The sequence below is a fragment of the Triticum aestivum genome, chromosome 6B (assembly GCF_018294505.1).
Source record: "Triticum aestivum cultivar Chinese Spring chromosome 6B, IWGSC CS RefSeq v2.1, whole genome shotgun sequence".
Lineage (NCBI taxonomy): Eukaryota > Viridiplantae > Streptophyta > Magnoliopsida > Poales > Poaceae > Triticum > Triticum aestivum.
The window spans coordinates 569,799,319-569,820,057 of record NC_057810.1 but is presented as its reverse complement, the minus strand read 5'-3'; the positions used below and the strand labels follow the sequence as shown (position 1 = coordinate 569,820,057).

General features: G+C 46.2%; 2 protein-coding genes across 2 annotated transcripts; one reads left to right on the top strand and one right to left on the bottom strand.

The window, feature by feature from the left end:
• Nucleotides 1-3,044: 3,044 nt before the first annotated feature.
• LOC123138065 (transmembrane 9 superfamily member 12) lies at nucleotides 3,045-6,570 on the bottom strand. Its single transcript, XM_044557960.1, has 2 exons — nucleotides 6,439-6,570; nucleotides 3,045-5,351 (listed from the first exon to the last, which is right to left on the bottom strand). Exon 2 carries the CDS (start codon nucleotides 5,316-5,318, stop codon nucleotides 3,351-3,353), a length of 1,968 nt encoding a protein of 655 aa, XP_044413895.1. The 5' UTR covers nucleotides 5,319-5,351; nucleotides 6,439-6,570; the 3' UTR covers nucleotides 3,045-3,350.
• A 1,041-nt stretch (nucleotides 6,571-7,611) lies between these two features.
• Nucleotides 7,612-19,845, top strand: LOC123138064 (tyrosine--tRNA ligase 1, cytoplasmic). Its single transcript, XM_044557959.1, has 12 exons — nucleotides 7,612-7,808; nucleotides 8,387-8,476; nucleotides 8,559-8,718; nucleotides 9,583-9,866; nucleotides 9,992-10,088; nucleotides 10,732-10,837; nucleotides 10,955-11,037; nucleotides 17,455-17,600; nucleotides 18,102-18,207; nucleotides 18,967-19,025; nucleotides 19,382-19,447; nucleotides 19,666-19,845. Exons 2-12 carry the CDS (start codon nucleotides 8,397-8,399, stop codon nucleotides 19,685-19,687), a joined length of 1,209 nt encoding a protein of 402 aa, XP_044413894.1. The 5' UTR covers nucleotides 7,612-7,808; nucleotides 8,387-8,396; the 3' UTR covers nucleotides 19,688-19,845.
• Nucleotides 19,846-20,739: the final 894 nt, after the last annotated feature.

The window sequence follows — 20,739 nt, the reverse complement described above, 5'->3', positions numbered from 1 at the left end:
TTGATCGTACAAACGTTCTGGGCGCTCATCTTCTACAATCATATTGTGCATGATCACACAAGCAGTCATCACCTCCCATAGTTTCTGCGTGCTCCAAATATTAGCAGGAAACCGAACGATGCCCCATCGAGATTGCAAAACACCGAAGGCACGCTTGACGTCCTTCCTAGCACTCTCTTGTTTTTTGGCAAATCTTTTCCTCATCTCTCCGACAGGGTTGGGGATTGTCTTCACAATAGTGGTCCACTGAGGATAGATACCGTCACACAGGTAGTATCCTTTGTCGTAGCTGTGGCCGTTGATAGTAAAGTTCACCGGTGGGCTGTTGCCTTCGGCAAGCCTAGCAAACACTGACGAGCGCTGAAGCACGTTGATATCATTGTGTGATCCGGTCATGCCAAAGAAAGAGTGCCAGATCCAGAGATCTTGAGACGCCACGGCCTCTATTATGACAGTGCATGCCCTAACATGGCCCTTATACTGCCATTTGCCAAGCAGAAGGGCAGTTCTTCCATTCCCAGTGCATGCAGTCTATGCTGCCAAGCATCCCTAGGAAGCCCCTGCTGGCATTCATCGTCAACAAACAAGTTGTATCTTTAGGAGTCGGCTCTCTCAAGTACTCAGGGCCAAACACAACAATAACTGCTTTGCAGAACTTATACAGGGAGTCTAGGCATGTAGACTCGCTCATACGGGCGTACTCGTCAGTGAGATCACCAGGCACTCCGTATGCAAGCATTCGGATGGCGGCAGTGCATTTCTGATAAGAAGATAAACCAATCTTTCCAACGGCATCCTCTTTGCACTCGTCGGCGACGTTTATTTTGTACCTTGGCAAACTGTCGAACAACTTGCGGGTGCGACGAAGGAGACGGCTGGCAAGGGGAGTCGCGGCGCGCACGGACCAGCTAGCTGCCCTGCCGGCGTCCGACTAGCGTGCCGGTGAGGATCTGGCCGGGGTGGCGAGGCGGCTTCTTGGTCGCGGTCGCGGCTGTGTCGGGGGAGCGGGGGTGGGAAGCTGTCGGTTCCCTAGCGGCAAGACGGCGGTGGCAGACGACGTGGGAGGTGGTTTGCAGAGGGGATGTTGCAGCGCCGGCAGCTGGCAGAGTCACCAAAAAAATTGGGCGGCGGCGTCGGCGACGAAGTAGGCGGACGAGGGTTTGCTATTGGATTGTGAGAGGCCAATGTGCCACCGACCAGTGGGTCAGGGGGAGAAGGCGAGCTCGCGCGTCCGTTTCGTGTCCGCGCCGACGCAAATCCGGCTCAAAAATGGGCCGGGAATGGGTCGCTCGCGGATGAAAAGCGGACGCGCCTCCGTTTGGGCCGGCGTTTGGGCCGACTTTTGTGTCCGCGCCAACCCAAACGGACGCCCGCGGACGAAATGGGTCGCCCCGTTGGAGTTGGTCTAACTTGTTAGATTGATCTCCACCCATTTGAGCCCAACGGCTCAATGGGCCCCTTGGCCTGCGCCCTGATCGAGGGCGCCCAACCCTCTTCTGGTTGGTGGGCCCCTTTCGCCAGCGCTATAAAGAGAGGTGGGGGCCGGACGCATAGATCACGAGGTTGACCATGCACCACACACCCCACCGACACCCCAATCCGATCTAGGGTTAGCGCTAGGCTGGTGGGAAGCTCTACGGCCGCCACTGCCCACTCGCCATCAGCACCGTCGCCCTCCGCCATGGCCACCAGCGCTCGAGCTCATCGAGCCAAGGAGAAGGTAGACTGCCGTCAAATCTCTAATCTACCTGATCCTAAAGATCTATCATAACTAAGTACAGGAGGAGCACTACTGTGGTAGAAAATGATGGAATTGAAACTGAATTATTGCTGCACGCATCGGCGTCAGGTTTCTGGTGCAGTTTAGTTCAGTTTGTTCGGATGGGTGTGACTGAGGGGGCGTTTGTTTCCAGGGACTTTTTGATGTAGGGACTAGAAAAAGTCCCTAACAAACCAAACAGGATGGGACTTTTTTGGGACTTTTTGCTAAAAGTCCTTAGAAGCACCTCCTTGAGAGTCTTTTTCAAAAAGTCCCAGGGACTAGAGAAACAAACACCACCTGAGAGGAACAGCACAACGTCAAAGGGGGAAAGAATACGGTGCAGCAGCAACACAAACAGCAACAAATGCGACTTCCTTCCAGACAAAAACAAGGCAAGAGTTCATTAGATCAACACCACCGGTCACTGAATAAAGCGAATCACCTTCCAGGTCAATTGAAGTTTCAGCTGCTATAGGTACAGAAAGTGGTGAAGGGCGAGCAACCAATGAAGAAACGCATGAGGTTGCCCAATGATCCTGGATGGTGTGTGAGAAATCTCCTTGGAGCCACCCAACCATATACTCCCTCTATCTCAAAAAAATGTAAGAAGTTTTTTTGACAACACGTCACATGTTCTTTTTGTAAGGCAAAAAGAGATAGATCCGCCATTTCACTGTCACGGGTAAGCACAAATGGTTTACTAGTACCACCACTATTAGACTATTATTACTAGTAGCCAACAAAGATTACACTGATATGCTCTAGATCCAAGCAAATAACTAGGCAATATCTGCACATCAGATTTCATTAATGCGGTACTGAGTAGTGTTCTCAGGACTACCTACCTTTGAACATTATGCATCAGCGAAAAGGAGAAAAAAGAAACGGGGCGATATGGGCATAGAACTGTCGAAATTATGGTGCGATATGCGAAAGCATCAAGTAAAGTGAACTTCAGAATAATGGAACTGTCTTGCAGATTTCAGAATCAACTTTAACTCAAGTAAAGTGAGTGGACAGAGGAGCAAACCTAATGAAAGCTGGAGTAACTAGAAATGCAGTTGAATGGTCGCCATAGATAACCACATGCCACTGTCAGTCAACAAGGAATAATAACATAAAGCACTTCACTTATGAATCACCATGCCTAATTAGGAAAGGCTGAATTATGACATACAGAATCTTGGGCAAATAGGCAAGTCAGAAAAGCACAAACTAGCGTCCATGAGAAACACAATTTTGCACAGATCTATTACACTGCATAGATAAAATAAATCTCCCATGACAAACCTACCTTGGAAAAGAGAAGAATGGAACCAACAATCGCACAAGGCGCAAGGACGTGGCAAAATTCACGATCTTAAGACAGCATTTGCATCAACGAATGTTGCAGCAAAGAGAAGAGAAAATATTACAAGCTTAAAATCACATCTACTAGAACATACCAGATGTATCGTAGTACAACAGTATCAAGACTCTCAGTAATATGCTACATTAAGAATGGCACAACCGTGTAGATGGCCTTCCCAGGCCAGATCAAACATCAAAGCACTGTGTACAATCCTTGGAGATTTGCAAGATAAGGTCTTCAATCAATCTTGACGTTTGAGAAAAGGTAGTGAACGAAAGAGAATGATGTCAGGAACCCAACAGTCCCAGTAGCTAGCATAATGGCAAGAGAGACAATGAAAGCGTATCCAATATAGAGCGTAGCAGAAACTGGCCCACTCAAGCTTCTGAGATCAAACACCAAGTAGTTGATAGAGTAGAGGAACACATAAAATGCCACTGCTCCAGAGGCAAAGAAAGCTTTCCACCACCACCTCCAGTCCTCAGCACAGAGATGCATGTACGTAAGAACAACAGATACCTCAGCGCATACCACAACCAACAGAAGGAGCACAACAAGGAGGAACCCAAACACATAATAGAACCTTCCGAGCCAGATGCTTGAGAGAATGAAGAAGAGCTCAATGAAGAGTGTTCCGAAAGGTAGAGTTCCAGCACCAAATATGAGCAGCCATGAGTAATTCTTTGAAGGGATTTCTCTTGGTATTTGATTGGTTCGAACGGGGAATTCAATTGGCTCAGCCCTTGTTCCAAGGAAACCACCTAGAAGGGTAAGTGGCACAGAGATACAGAACCACAAGGAGAGAAGAGTGAAGAAAAGTGAAATGGGAAGGGCTCCAGTACTATTTCTTGACCACAGCATGAAGTTCAATACAGTGAGGACAATGAAGACAATGCCAGGGAAGAAACAGGCAGTTGACCAGGAGACAGACCTCCATCCCTCAGAAGTTCCTTTTATAGTCCTCCAGAGCCTAACAGCAGCATATCCGGCCAAAATTCCAAGTAGCATATAAAGGAATATCATCCCTGTCAACAGCATTCCTCTAGACGCAGGAGACATGAATCCAAAGGTGGCAAAAAAAATGGTGACAATCGCCATACCCAGAATTTGAACCCCGTCGCCAATCATAACACAAAACAGCTTTGATGAGGTTGGCTCTCTGAAAACATCTCCAACAACCAGCTTCCACCCAGAGAGCTCCTCATTCATCTGAGCTTGGGACTCCTTATCCAGCTCCTCATATCTAGTCAAGTCCCTCCTCACTGTCCGCAATAATATGACAAAAACAATGCCAGCCAAGAACAGTATTACCATCAACGAGTTCATAATTGAGAACCAGTGAATTTTCGCACCCTCCATCTTCAGGTATGCATCCCACCGTGATGGCCATCTGATGTCACTGTTTACAAATTCAACCTCATATGTAAAAGTAATCTGCTCCTTCTCCCTGATCATTTGAGATTTCTCCAACTCCACAGGGCAGCTCACAGAATCAACCTTTTCATACATCGTAAGCTTCGTCATGGCTTCAGGATCACGCTTCACACTGCATGGGACAACCTCAAATCCCACTATCTCATACCCAGACTTGGCATCAGTGCCAGTGTCAGTGTCTGAGATCACTTCCATTCCTTCCCCAGTTCCAACGACCCTCACTTTACCTCCTTCATACTTATGGACCAAGACTTTAAATTTCAGGTGATTAATGATGTAGACGTCGGAGGTACCTTCTGGGGTATAACCAACTGGATAGCCTGTCCACTGAATGGTCATTCCATTCTGCTCGGTAAACCTCCTCACAGGAAGATTGTCAAGAATCATGTTCACCTGGTAGAGGTCCTGGCTTCGCTGCTTGAGGAGCTTCACATCATCCTCATCAAGTGGGCTCGTGGTACACAGGTAGAGCGATTCATTGACATTGACATGGAAAAGGTAAGGGGAATTATCAATCTGGTCACCCATAAGGAGCTCCCCCAGATTTTCAGCACTCTTCTTTATCCCACCCTTAGGACGGCAGTATGGGAGGCTGTAGTAGCTGAAAGGCAGTTCTGTCTCGATGGATGTGAGCGAGTTCACCTTTGCTCCTATCTCCTCGCCTTGCCGGTACGTGTGCATGTAACTACCTGGCAAGTAGAACGCCTCACAAGCAGGAGCCATCACAAGAAACACCACTAGCAAAGCAGAGAATATCCAGCCCTTGGCCATGATTGCCAGTTCCCAGCAACCTCTGCCTAACACCTGAAACCAAAAGGAAGAACATCAACAGTCAGTTCCTCTAACTATAGCCTATAGGTCATATGCCAAGCAAATACATCAGCACCAAATAAACATAAGACTACCAAAAAAGGATATCACCCGCTTTATTGATAAATAAAGCAAACGACCACACACAACCAAGTTCATCCGAGCACGGAAGTTCAACAGCAAAGAAAGGTTCAAACAGGGTAAAAAAAAAACAAAGGCCATGCTGGGGCAACAGCACAAAACACGCCCAGGATAAACTAAGCCTCAAGGAGGATCAAAGAGTAAAATGAGACTGGCAGCAAGGTCCTTGTAGCTCCTCATCAAGGTGCCGTTGGCAGGCCAATCACGACGCTTGCTGAGGGGCTTCCATTGCTCACAAATTCATAAGACTACAATATGGCTAGTTGATAACTCGATATTTCTCTGTAAGCAGCATAAGCATAACATACACCTACTTCAGAATGAAAGAATGTCTGGCCAAAGGTGCTAGATGAAATAATAAACCAATTCATAGTCGTTCTTTTACCATCCATCATGAAACAATAAGCAAACAGACAACAAACATATTTGGGGAAATTTCTGCCAGAGAGAATAGAAATAAAATGCCCATGTCCCAGATGCTCGCTAACAAAACCTCGGGGAACTAGGAAAAGGCGGCATCCATCAGCAGTAACGGCGCATCTTGCATTGCGCCAATCAGGCATGCGAAATGCAAAGGCTAAATCTAACGTGCGCGAGTTAGAAGCATGGATGACTAAGCACGTGCCACCTAGATCAGCAAACGAGTTCTTATAAGAAACTAAATCAGCGACAAATCTTGAACAGTAGCACTGGAGCTGCTTCCAGCATGGCTCAAACATTTGCTCGGCTCGACCCTAGAACTGAAAACCACTCCCGAATCGCGGTACGGGAGCGCCTCGGGCGAGCAGATCTACGCCGCCGCCCCCATGCGAGCGGGTAAACAGGAACGGCGTAGGCACGAACCCGCGAGCTAAGGCCGCCCCAGATCTAGACGAAGTAGGCGCCGGCGCGCAGATTGAAACGGGGAGGAGAAAGGGGGGAGCGGTCGATCGATCCGAACCTGGCACCGGAGATTGAGGCGACGGTGGGAGGAGATGCTCGTCGGCGTGAGCGAACCAGTTTGCAGCAGCGAACCAACTGCTCAGTCCAGAGCAATGTCCAGACCTCCCCTTCCGGAAGAAAAAGGTTAAGCGATTTTACTGTCACCGGATGGGCTCATTTGGGCTCAAGTCTATACGCGAGTTGGGCTGGGCTTGGCTTGCTAAAGGAAGATGGGCCAGTTGTTTTCGTTGTGGACGTGGGCTCCGGTGATCACGTTAAGGGAACCCCTGTTTATCCGAAATCAAACACCTAAAAAAAAGGATTATCCGAAATCACTAATTTCTCTTTAAAAAATCCGAAATCACTAATTGACTCCTTCCAAAAGATCACCTCCTCCTTCTCCCCAAGTTGTGATAAGTCATGCGCTGCATGTGCGCCACTTATTGCAACATGGAAGTGCCACTTGTCACAATCTGATAGTTTTCTCTTTTTTCGTATATCTATTTATTCAAAACATTTTATCTCTTAACCGTGCGTTCAAATCTCAAACCGTTTTTATCATTGAATTTCTCGCGTCAAGATCTTAAAAACTAGATACCCTGTTGATAGGTTTTGATGAACCTTTTTTCACGAAAAAACCTGACAAGTAAGTTTTTTCCTTTTTTGGAAGCCTTTTCCGAGATGCATGTCCGTGCCTCTCGCAGAAAAAAAAGAAGAGAAAACGTGTTTTTTGTTTCTGAGCCTCTCACGGAAGAAAGAAAAAAGAAAATGTTTTTTTGTCATTTCTAAGAGACACGGCCGTGCCTCTCGCGGAAGAAAAACATTCCTCTCACGAGAAAAATTGTTAAAAAGCTAATAAAGACCAATGAAAAACCAAAAAGTAAAAAAAATGAAAAAAATATTTAGAAAGCCGAAAACGCGTGCAAAAAAACAAAATTCAGAGGACCGTCCAGAGCACGACACATGGTGGCGGCTGGCACGCTCCAGGCCACCCCGTGTGATCTGGGAGGCTCTCGGAGGAGCGCTCCTCAATTTTTTTTGAGGGGTTAGGAGCGCTCCTCAACTAGTTGCTCTTTCTTACCGGTGCACCTTCGTGGGCCGCGACATGCTAAGATCCAGTTGAGCGAGCGATGTTGTTATTGCTCGCAGCAACCTGTGTAGAGGAAACCACACTGGATTCTCAAAAAAAAAATAAAAAACCTCCACCATCTTCTAATATAAAAAAAGAGAACGAAAGCCCCACCCACCCGGCTGCAATAGCTGTTCCCCCGGTTTTGGTTGTGGTTTTGTAGGGGCATCGACCTGAAGCAAGCGGCCGCCAAGAAACGCCGGGATCAAGGCGTTAGCGTACAACGTCGTCGAGTTGCAGCGCGTCGCCCGCGCTAGACCGTGAGTCCTCGCCCCCTCATCGCCAGTTCTTGGGATCTGCTTTTTATTGGACTGGAGACCTAGAATCATGCCAACATCATCAAATCTTTTGGAATCAAATAATCCGATTAGCACCAGCTGATTTCGCCCCGTCAGCAATCTATAAAAACGAAAGTCCAGATGTCAAAGCTCACTTTCCAGACTCGGTTATATAAGTATTATGTATCCAAATATATTTTAGTTACTGCAGGTCCAACTGTGCCTAGGCCAAAAATAGCAACAATGGAACCTGCTTCAATCGCTATTTCCCCTCCCTCTCAATCCTTGCTGCTGTACCCACCGGCTCTTCCATATCGATGACACTGCCTCTGCAGAGTTGCTGCTGCCTGTTTGAGGTCACATCTCCGTCAACTTGCTTCATGCTGCCATAAAATCGACTTCCAAGTATTGTTAGATGCTGCCATGTGCTTCAGTTATTTTGTTTCAAATGGTGATTCATATTGCTGCATTGTTCAATCATTTTTGTATTAGATTGCAATTTTATTTCTTGTTCATTGCTAGCCTATTTCTTGTTCATTGCTAGCCTTATGTTACTGCAGACAAGCTTGTATGTTTGACACATACAGCGCTGAGCAATCCGAAATTGTCACCACAAATAGATCAGCTGATGCCACTATCGATACTTGCAGGTAAGCATATGCTCGCATGGAAATTCTTAATTTGGTCCCAAGTTTTGTATTGATGACGTATGAAATTGACGTTCACTTTTAGGGACGCCATGAAGATGAGTTATGATGATAAGTTTGCTGTTCTGAGGGGCATGGCTGAGGAATGCATCTATGAGGATGAGCTCCGCCTCCTGCTGAAAAAGAAGGCTGCTCCTGTTTGCTACATTTGGTTTGAGCCATCCCCCATGATGGACATAGAGCAGGTATAGCAATGGGAAAAGCTGATGTAGTATCCCCCAGCCGCGTGCGGATGTTTGCTGTGAACTAAGCATCGCTTGGTTGGCCAGAGGTGCGAAGGCGTGGACAACCAACATGCGCTTTAGACCTGGCCTTCGCGGGTGTGCTCATATTTGTTCTCTCTGATTAAAAATGCCACCGGTGCTAGTGCCTGATCAAGTTTTTTTTAATGCTTGTTAGTTATTACTGAACCTTAAAACATGTAGGAAGGGTGGTATTAGATTCGATTTTTTGTGGATTTGGTAAATTTAACTTTATGAACTCTACCCTACCCAGCACCAGACTTCCATGCACCTACTCTTCTCCTGCCCTACCCAGCACGAGTTTTCATACTCCTAATCTTTTCCTGTCTGCTAGTACGGTCATTCTTGGTGCAGCCTAACTTGTAAATTCAGTGTGAAACTTGATGCTTGTAACATTATTAGTTTAAATGCATAATTAGCTGGGGTTTGGAGATTAAATGAGTAACCTTTGACTTATGAGGTTGGTGTAAAAATAAGGTGTGTCAGATTACTCCTTCCTTCCTTAGATGAGCTTGGAGTAGACATAAAGCTAAAAAGACTTAGCAATATGCTTGTCCACGCTAAGCTTCAGTACTGCTTGTTTTTAGCGGGGAGAGCATTCTTGCACAGAGTTATAGGTTGTTCATGGTTTGAGGCAAGGGCTGTATGTATTATGATTCTGATGTACACCTCTCATCGTAGGCCTTACTCAAACCATCGTTGTGCTTTCATTTCTCCTATTAACACTTGCTCATGTCCAGTTTGTCTTACCATGTAATATATTGTCTGTAAATTAATTGGTTGCATTGGCCTATTCTCATGTTGCAGGGGATTATGAAGACAGTTTATGTCAACAAGATGCTCAAAGCTGGCTGCACAGTTAAAATATTGATGGCAGATTGGTTTCTGCAAAGACACCATATGATTGGCACCGACCTAAAGAAAATACGGACCATTGGTTGCTACAATATTGAGATGTGGAAAGCAGCTGGTATGGACCTTGACAGAGTAGAACTTGTATGGTTGTCAGACGAGTTGAATCATCATGCTGTTGATTACTGGCCACTTGCGGTGGAAATTTCCAGAAAATACACCATGAAAAGTATGGCAAGGTATTTCCTTGTTTACACTACTACCTAAGGCATACTTCACTTGTGAAGTTTTGAACTTATTCATGGCATTGTCAGATCATTTATCGTTCTTGTAACAACCAAGTCTATTATTATCTGCCGAGCAGGTTTTGTTGGAACAAGGCACCATATGGGCCACAAAGACTGCCTGCTGCCGAGATATTTTATCCTTGCATGCAGGTTGCTGCTATATTATGCCAGAAGGTTGGTTTATTTCATAACTGACTTGTATTTTTTGTTTTATTTGTGCTCTTAGTGATATACACTCATGGCTTTAAACCACACCGGATCTTGACAGCCAGTCAATGTAGACGACAAACAAATGCCCACTGTGACTGAAGCAGGTTGTGGCTAATTAGGATCAGAGGTGTTAAAAGGTAGATCAGTATTGTTGTCTGTTAAAGAAAAATAGCACAATACGAATACTAAGTCCCTCAAATATCTTGTGCGTGTGTACGTAGGACCTGGGAAAACAGATCACATGGTATTGTTTCTTTCTATTTCTCTGAGCCTGAACACCGTTCATAGCAAACCATGAGGGACTGAGGTATCATGGCAGCCTTGACTGCCAACATGTCACCTTAAGTCAGTTCTTTGCACGAAGCATCCTGTTGGTGGCAGCAAAGTAATATATGTTCCATGTTCTAGTTCAGAGCATGCATTTTAACTTTCGCACTTTGCAACCAGTTTTTGTGATCACTGTATCCCATACTGTGGATTGTTTGTAATGGACAACAAAATTCAGGTTCTCCTGATACAAACAACTTGTGTTATGAGCATCCTGTTTAGAAGTATTTAATCTCCACCTTGCACCAGGAGACTGAAATACTTTCTTTTTGTATTGCAGGCGGACATGTGGCTCTTCAGCATGGATCATCGTGACATTACCATGCTAGCTAGAGATTACTGTGAAGATATAAATAGGGAAACCAAACCAGCAATTATGCTGCACAGTATCCTGATTCAGACCTTCTGTCTTGTCTTTTTGTGTGTGTCATCCAGTTTGTTGTTTGACTGTTTGGATGGTGGTAGCTCTAGCTCATGCAATATATCCTTAGCTTGAAGTACAGATATGCTACCTATTTTACTAGAAGACCCTGAATTCCAGGACTTGAGAGATCCAGATCGGACTATCTTCATGCACGATAACGAGGTATCTAATTTGGTTATCTTGCAAGGGCAGATAGTTGACCTTTAGTGCTAAATCTGGTTGCACCTCTTGCATTTCAAAATAAATTTGTACTGGATATTTCAATTCAAGAGTTTTGGAGGTACAAACACTCCCAAATTCCCTGCAACTCATTGGCACTCCTCTCTAAAGAAATATAAGAGCCTTTAGATCACTAAAGTAGTGATCTAAAAGCTCTTATATTTATTTTACATAGGGAGTATTATTTAGCTTAAATCTGATAACGTTGTAAGCTTATATAAACATTGGTTATATTATTTCCTCCTAAAGCTGTCCAAGAGTTTTCGCAGTCCATTTGCTCTGTTCTTTCCCTCTTAGCTTATGTAGTAAGCTAGGCTTTTCCCTATAAGTTTTCTCTTATAAAAGGGTACTGCTGTTAAGAGGTTGTATCATGAGATTCTGACCGTGGAATTTAAGAGAAGCCTGAAAACTTCGGTGCAGTACAAGAGCTTCATTTCAAATTGCTCTATTTTGCCTCCATTTATCGACTCCTTTTAAACTTGTAATTTTAATGCTGCTAGCATCATTTTGCCAGTGTTAACCTTCATGGGTATAATTTTGCAAGTTTACTCTTCACAAGTGTATGCGCATGTCTGTAGCATGCTGTTGGTTGCCCGTGGAGTCTTTTGTCTAGTTATCCTTGTGCTTTAGCTGGGTTTGATGCCCGTTGGCCGTTGCTTATCTTCTGTTTGTTGGAGATTGTCACTGTGGGTTATGGTGTCAACAGATTTTTGTCCCGTAGTAGGTGTTTCTGTTAGAGTTATAATATAAGTCATATACCCCTTTATATTTATCTCATTGTATGAGGGGTTTCCTGCATATGTTCCACACCTGTACATGTATATATATATCGGCCTATGGCCTCATGGGAATACAAGTTGCTTATTCCTAACATGGTATCAGAGCTAGGTCAATTTTTTGCACGCTGCAACTCGTGCGTTTGATCCTCTCTACATCCCGATCGATCTCCAACTAGGGCCGCTCGAAGCCTCCCGCTCGATCTCGCCCCGATCGATCTCCAGCTCCCGCCCGCTTCGATCTGGTCCCGCAGGTCCCGCTGGCTTCAATCCCTTCCTGTCTTCGATCGATTCCTCCCGATCGAGCTCCAGCCGGCCCTGCAGCGCTCTCGTCCCGCAGCCAACTCCAATCGGACTCCCGAAGGCCTACTCCAGCCGGATCGGTTCCTCCTGATCGAGCTCCTCCAGCCGGATCGGTTCCTGCAGCGCTGCTCCAGCCGGTCCTGCAGCCGCCCGTCCCGCTCCCGTCCAGCCGGCGCTCAGGGAGCTCGGCTGCTGGCCTGTCCCGCTCGGGCGCCACCCAGCCGCCCTTCCCGCAGGCGCCCAGGGCGTCAGATCGGCCCAGGGGGCTCGTCCTGCAGGCGCCCTTGATCTCCTCTCCCGCCGGCTCTCGCTGCTCCCGTAGCAGCGCCTGATTCCGATCCGGTCGTTCTCATCGGATCTTAAAAAAAAAAAAAGTCTGCTGCATCGGGTTATGTTGCTGTTCCTCGCTGTCCGGTGATCTTTGATGGTACTAACTACACCGAGTTCACTGGCTTCATGCGCATTCACATGCGTGGCATCCGTCTTTGGGGTGTTCTTTCTGGCGAGGTCTGTTGTCCGCCACGTCCAGTTCCTCCGGTGGCCCCTACCCCGCCAACTCCATCGGTTCTTCCTACGGATGCTAATCAGGCTGCCAAGGATGCGGCTAAGGTTGCTGATGAGGTTGCTGATCGTGCTTATGATGAGAGGGTTTTGGCTTATGAGGAGGCTCTTCAGTTGTATCATGGTGCTCTGTCTGCTTACACCCAGTGGCTTGATGATGATGCCCGTGCTGCAGCTGTTCTCACTGCTAGTGTTCTGCCTCAGTTTGCTTCTGAATTTCTGGGTCTTTCTACTGTCTTTGAGATGTGGACCCGTCTTCGTGAGCGCTATCAGCCCTCTGGTGATGCCTTATACCTCTCTGTGATCCGCCAGGAGCATGCTCTTCAGCAGGGTGACTCTACTGTTGATGACTTCTATGCACAGAGTTCTGCTATCTGGCGTCAGCTTGATTCTCTCCGTAGTGCTGGGTGTCGTACCTGCCCCTGTTGCCAGGCTGTCCAGGCCAATTTGGAGTTTCATCGCGTCTATGAGTTCTTGTCTCGGCTTCGTAAGGAGTTTGAGCCCCGGCGTGCTCAGTTGTTTGCTCGTGGCCGTATTTCTCTCATGGAGGCGCTTTCTGAGATTCGTGCAGAGGAGACTCGCTTACGTGGTGCTGGTTTGCTGGAGGTTCCCTCTGTGCTTGCTACTCGTGCTCCTCCGCCACCTGCTCCATCGACCACTTCTCGCTCGAGTGCTCCGCCGCTCTTGCCCACTCCTTCTGGAGGCTCCGGTCGCCCCCGTCCACACTGCGCCTATTGCAACAATGATGGTCATCTTGAGTCTCAGTGCTACACGAAGAAGAAACACCTGCGCAAGGCTCGATCATCATCTTCAGGGACTTCGTCGTCTACCTCGACAGCTTCAACCATTGCTTTGACTGAGCAGGATATTCTGAGACTTAAGCGTCTGCTCGCGGCTTCAGGTTCTTCCTCGACGGGTACTGCCGGTTCTGTGACTGATGCTTCCCGCACTGAGCAATCACCCTCTACACAGTCAGGTACATCCCCATGGGTTCTGGACTCTGGAGCTTCTTTTCATATGTCTTCTCATTCCTCCACTTTGTCCTCTCTTCGATCACTGGATTCTCCTATTCATGTCTTCACTGCTGATGGTACTCCACTTTCTGTTGCTAGTAGAGGCAATCTTACTACTCCTTCTTATTCTGTTCCTGATGTTGCTCATGTTCCTCGACTTACCATGAATTTGTTTTCTGCTGGTCAACTTACGGATTCTGGTTGTCGTGTCATCCTTGATGTTGACTCTTGTTCTGTTCAGGACCGTCACACGCACACTCTGGTTGGGGCTGGCCCTCGCCGCCGTGATTCTCAGGGTCTTTGGGAGTTGGACTGGCTTCATGTTCCTTCTGCTGCTACCACCATCGCCAGTTCTTCCGCTTCTGTTGCCTCTGTCACTGGTTCCTTCCAGCAGTGGCATCATCGACTTGGTCATCTGTGTGGATCTCGGTTGTCTTCTTTAGTTCGTCGAGGCCTTCTGGGGTCTGTCTCAGGAGATGTCTCTTTAGAGTGTCAGGGTTGTCGTCTTGGTAAGCAGATTCAGTTACCATATTCACATAGTGAGTCCGTGTCTAAGCGTCCTTTCGATTTAGTCCATTCTGATGTATGGGGTCCGGCCCCTTTCGCTTCGAAAGGTGGTCATAAATACTATATTATTTTCATAGATGATTTCTCTCGTTACACATGGCTTTATTTCATGACTTCTCGTTCTGAGGTGTTGTCTATTTATAAGCGTTTTGCTGCCATGGTTCATACTCAGTTCTCTTCACCCATTCGTGTTTTTCGTGCTGACTCCGCTGGCGAGTATATCTCTAAGATGTTGCGTGGTGTTCTTGCTGAACACGGGACTCTCTCTCAATTCTCTTGTCCTGGTGCTCATGCTCAGAATGGTGTGGCTGAGCGAAAGCATCGACATCTTCTTGAGACGGCTCGTGCATTGACGATTGCTGCCTCTCTCCCGCCTCATTTTTGGGCTGAGGCCATCTCCACATCCACCTATCTTATCAATATACAGCCTTCCGCTGCTCTACAGGGTGGTGTTCCTTTCGAGCGACTTTTTGATCGTTCTCCCGATTATTCGATGCTTCGCTTGTTTGGTTGTGTTTGCTATGTTCTTCTTGCCCCTAGCGAACGCACCAAACTGACTGCTCAGTCTGTTGAGTGCGTTTTCTTAGGCTACAGTGATGAGCATAAGGGCTATCGTTGTTGGGATCCTATTGGTCGTCGGATGCGTATCTCTCGAGATGTGACTTTTGACGAGTCTCGTCCTTTCTACCCACGCCCATCTTCCTCGACTTTTTCAGTGCAGGATATCTCTTTCCTCACTTTTCCTGACACACCTATCACCCTCGCCGACACTGTACCTCTCCGTTCCACTTCCTCTCCTTCTCCACATCTCGTTGACTTGCAGTCACCTTCCTCCCCGGTCTCCTCGTCTAGCTTGTCACCGGGTTCTCCACCTTCATCTCCGGTGACTTCCTCTCCCAGTTTGTCACCGGATTCTACACCTTCATCTCCGGTGACTTCTTCGTCGTCACCCCCTGATTCTACCTTGCCGATTCCTCCTTCTATTATTCCATCTCTTCCTCAACATTACACTCGTCGTCCACGACCAGTTGATGCCTCCGTGGATGGGTCGTCATCTTTCTCTCAGCCTACTTATGGTTTGCGTTCTCGTCCTCGTCCGCCTGTTGATCGCTTTGGATTTCCCACTGCTGGTGCTGCTGTTCTTGAGCCGACTTCTTACCGTCAGGCTGTTGTTCATCCTGAATGGCAGTTTGCGATGGCAGAGGAGATTGCTGCTCTTGAACGCACTGGTACTTGGGATCTTGTTTCTCTTCCTCCCGGAGTCCGTCCGATCACTTGTAAGTGGGTCTACAAGGTTAAGACTCGCTCCGATGGTTCTCTTGAGCGTCACAAAGCTCGTCTTGTGGCTCGTGGTTTTCAGCAGGAGCATGGTCGTGATTATGACGAGACTTTTGCTCCTGTGGCTCATATGACCACTGTTCGTACCCTTCTTGCCGTTGCCTCTGCACGCCACTGGTCTATATCTCAGCTTGATGTTAAGAATGCCTTTCTTAATGGTGAGTTGCGTGAGGAGGTGTACATGCAGCCACCACCTGGGTATTCTGTTCCTGATGGCATGGTATGTCGTCTTCGTCGCTCTCTCTATGGCCTTAAGCAAGCCCCCCGCGCCTGGTTTGAGCGCTTTGCCTCTGTGATCACTGCTGCTGGTTTTTTAGCAAGTGCTCATGATCCCGCATTGTTTATTCACCTTTCTCCTCGTGGTCGGACTCTTCTTCTTCTTTATGTTGATGACATGATCATCACGGGGGATGATCCCGAGTATATTGCCTTTGTAAAGGCCCGTCTTAGTGAGCAGTTTCTTATGTCTGATCTTGGACCTCTTCGCTACTTTCTTGGGATTGAAGTCTCTTCTACCTCTGATGGCTTTTTTATATCCCAGGAAAAGTATATCCAGGATCTTCTTGCTCGTGCTGCTCTTACTGACGAGCGCATTGTTGAGACTCCTATGGAGCTCAATGTTCACCTCCGTGCTACTGATGGTGATCCTCTCCCTGATCCGACGCGTTATCGTCATCTTGTTGGCAGTCTTGTCTATCTAGCTGTCACTCGTCCGGACATCTCTTATCCGGTTCATATTCTGAGTCAGTTTGTCTCTGCCCCCACCTTGGTTCACTATAGTCATCTCCTTCGTATTCTTCGATATCTTCGAGTCACGATCTCTCACCGTCTATTCTTTCCTCGCTCCAGTTCTTTACAGCTCCAGGCCTATTCTGATGCTACGTGGGCTAGTGATCCTTCCGATCGCCGTTCACTTTCTGCTTACTGTGTTTTTCTTGGTGGTTCTCTCATTGCCTGGAAGACGAAGAAACAGCTTGCAGTTTCCCGTTTGAGTGCCGAGGCTGAGTTGCGAGCAATGGCTCTTTTGACGGCAGAGGTGACTTGGTTACGGTGGTTACTTCAGGATTTTGGTGTTTCTGTCACTACACCGACTCTGCTTCTATCTGACAGTACAGGTGCTATCAGCATTGCACGCGATCCTGTGAAGCATGAGCTCACCAAGCATATTGGTGTTGATGCTTTCTATGTGCGCGCTGCTGTGCAGGATGAGGTTATTGCTCTTCAGTATGTGCCTTCCGAGTTACAGTTGGCGGATTTCCTGACAAAGGCACAGACTAGAGCACAACATGGCTTTTATCTCTCCAAACTCAGTGTTGTTCATCCACCATGAGTTTGAGGGGGGGTGTTAGAGTTATAATATAAGTCATATACCCCTTTATATTTATCTCATTGTATGAGGGGTTTCCTGCATATGTTCCACACCTGTACATGTATATATATATCGGCCTATGGCCTCATGGGAATACAAGTTGCTTATTCCTAACAGTTTCGACATCGAGCACTTACGGTGGGTTTCCTGTCGATGCCTCAACTCGCTCTCTTCTCTTTCCCTTTACTTGCTACCTAATTGCATCTAGGCGTCGTTGAACTTTGTATTGAATATTTCCGTTGAGCTATTAATGGAAAGGGGTGTGAGCCCTATTGGAAAAAAGTGTATGCGCACATCTAGGCTCATAGCAGCGCTTTCGAGTTCTTATACTTTACAAATTTTTAGTGGGCAATCTAGTTTATATTTTTGGATAATATCTAGCTCTCATATTTATTGTCTGCTACAGAAGACTGAAAGGGTTTGTTCACTGCAGGAGGATTTAAATAGGAAAATACTTTGGTCTTTCTGCCCTCCAAAAATAGCAACATGTAACCCTTGTTTGGAGTACATCAAATATGTTATATTCCCTTGGTTTGGAAAGTTGGCGATAGTTCATAAGGAAGGGAATGGTTATAACAGGTAATGTTCTTTCAATCTTCTAATAGACGTTGCCTCTTCCTGTTATTGTGAAAGGTTGACTTTGTAAATGCTATAAATCAGTATTATGTTCCTGCATTTGTGAGAGCTATTATCTTGTACATTACACATGTGAGCATGGAACAATGGTGTGCAAAGTTGGAGGCAGTTCAGAAGGGAGTGGTAGTTACAAGTAATCTCTCGGTCATCTATCAATAATTCTGCCTGTTTGTTGTGAAACATTGATTCCGTAATTCACCAGTAGGGTGGAAAAAGTTATGTATGCCCATAATCAAATCACCATCACATTCTACATTTGATAGCCAGTCAGCACAATCTTAAGTAGGTATTACCTCTGTTTCTAAATGTAAGATGTTTTGGAAGTTAGATTTACTGGAGTACCAAAGAATCGAGCACCAATAGATCTTACTATTGTGTAAAGTATAAACGGTATGAATAGATATCGTATTTCATCATTTTGTGAGAATTGTTTTTTTTATACAGGACATATACAAACATGGAACAACTTCTCCTTGATTATGAAAGTGGTGATATTGATTCAACTGATGTTAAACTGGCTTTTGAAAAGGCAATGAATAAAATATTAGAGGTAATTGTTGCTTTCTTAATTTTTAATATCCAAATCGTACCCAATGATATGCTGATAACCTGTGCCAGGATATTGATATTCAGGTTAAAAACACATTTCGTTTAGCTTTATGCATTATTTCTATCTGAATATAACTGAACCTTTAGCTATCTTTGAAATGAAATTTTAACATAGGGACGATTAATAACGTGGGGCCAGGTCTGCATGTCAGTAAAACGGCTGTTTATTTTGTTGATCTCTCTTAGCCAAAAGTAACGCAACAACTATGTGGCATGTGGGTGTTCTTGTTCTATCAGTATTTGTTTCTTTGACTGGAATAATTCCATCAGTATGAGAAGTTGAGAACTACCCTAGGATTAATGATAAATGGATGTGGTGAAGGATAATCAAATGATTTGGTGAATTCTTGGCTCCTTGCAGATATCTCAAAACTATACTTGCTATAAAGAGAATCTACACTTGATAGTTCAATCTTTCATGTGTTAATAATAGGAAAATTTAAGATAGTTCTTTTCCTTGGAAGTTGGTCAAACATTCTAGATCTAGAAACAACATGACAACCTTACAGTCTTCAACATTGGTCCAGCTAACCTTGTTGGCTTCTTTTTCTTTTCCCCTGGCCTGTAATACCCAACTGAATTATTTGTGTCCTCGAGTTATTTGGACATCTAAGTATTTTCCTCATATTTTTAACTAGTTCATATCCAAAGTAATACTTCAATCTGATTACTTGTTTTTGCTCATTGTCTTTGCTTCAAGCCTGTTCGCAGCCACTTCCGTGGCAACACCGAAGCCCAAGATCTATTTATTGGCCGGAGGTACAGTTTATCCGTAAGCTCGAATCATTATGTATATTGGTGCTAGTGGGGAAATGATTAGTGATGTTTCGAGTTGAGAGTGTTTGATGAATGTACTCTGTTAACAGTGAACACAGCAGAAATATGTAGATAACACCCCTTTGTCGTCCTGATCAGAGCACAACACATCATGTCGATAGAGAAAGAAAATGAAGAATATGGGGTCAACTTACAAAGCTCAAACAGTAGTGAAAAAGTGAATAAATATACTATATACACATGCCCTGGTGGTTGAGTGCCCCCTACGAGTCGAGTGTGTTGATAAATTTAAGCAAGCAAAATTGTGATGTACTGATGTTTACCATCTTCTACTTCAGTTGCAGAAGCAAATCACTGCAGATACCTGGAAGATTATATTGCAGAACGAAGAGGTTACAGCTCCTGTAAGTTTGCTTGCCCTGACCTGGTAGATCCGGTCCCTTTCCTTGAAACATTTGACGGTTGTTGCGTACTCCCAATGTGCAAACTGTGGTCCAGTGTGACACTTTTGGAATTATCGGGTGGTCGAAGTTGATAATGATCTCAAGAAAGTCTTTCTAAGAGATGTTACCTTCTTTATTGCCAACATATCTCATGGAAAATCTGTATTCTGTTTTTTCAGTGGTGAAGTCCCGGACGCATGAAGAGGAAATGCTGGATCATCGAAGGAGTCGGAGATATAGTTTTTGTTGTTTAGAGAATTTCTTGAACTCCTTAACTTAAGGACCTTACGAAGTATGCATTTGTCTGTGTTGGGAGTTTAACTTGCTTATTTCTCGGCTGGATACATAGTTTTACATTCCGTGCGTCAAATCTAAGACAATGCAGCTTCAGCCTGCTTGAAAGTAATCCTTGCTGCCAAATGATCAATTGCCTCTCCCTACTGCCTCCGGCGTTGCTCTGGTGCCATGGGGCCAGAGGGGAATGTAAGGGTAGTGAGAGTGGGGGAACGATCTATAGAATGCATGCTGTCACTCAGGTTCGATTACAAGCTCAGATACACGAATTTGGGGGAAGGAGGAGGAACAGTAGGAAGCTAGGGTTCGTGCCGCCGTCAGGTTCGTGATCCACCGGATGGTTGGGTCTCCGCTCGGGCAGGAATAAGTACCACGGCGGCTGGGCTCACTTTGCCCACTGTGGGCCGTTGATGAGTGAGCTGGGCTTCCTCGTCCTGACGGGCCTCTGGGCAGTGGCTAGGCCGCTGCCGGTTGGGGCCGCCTTGTCAGGTGCCTGGCTGGAGCTAGGGACGCTGACATCCCCTCCTCCTTGCGACGAGGCTTGCCCCCAAGCCTCTGCTGCTGGAAATCAAGCTTGGAGCGCCTCCTTATCCTTCCAGGTGTCGCTGAAGGCTGATTCGTCAGACCAGCGAACACGGACTTGCTCGACCATGGCACCGTTTCTCTTGCGCCAACGTTGTTGGAGGACTGCAACTGGCACGACTGGTGCATCAGTAAGGCGTGGAAGGATCGGGTTGGATGGCGTACCCGGTCGAAGGCAGCGGCGCAGTTGGGACACGTGAAAAACTGGGTGAACTTGCGAGTGTTGGGGAAGTTCCAGCTTGTATGCAGCTTCATTGATCTTGGCGATGACTTGGTAAGGTCCGTAGTACTTGAAGGCCAGCTTATGATTGGCTCGCCTGGCGACAGAGGTTTGAATGTACGGCTGCAGCTTGAGGTAAACTGAGTCGCCAACCTCG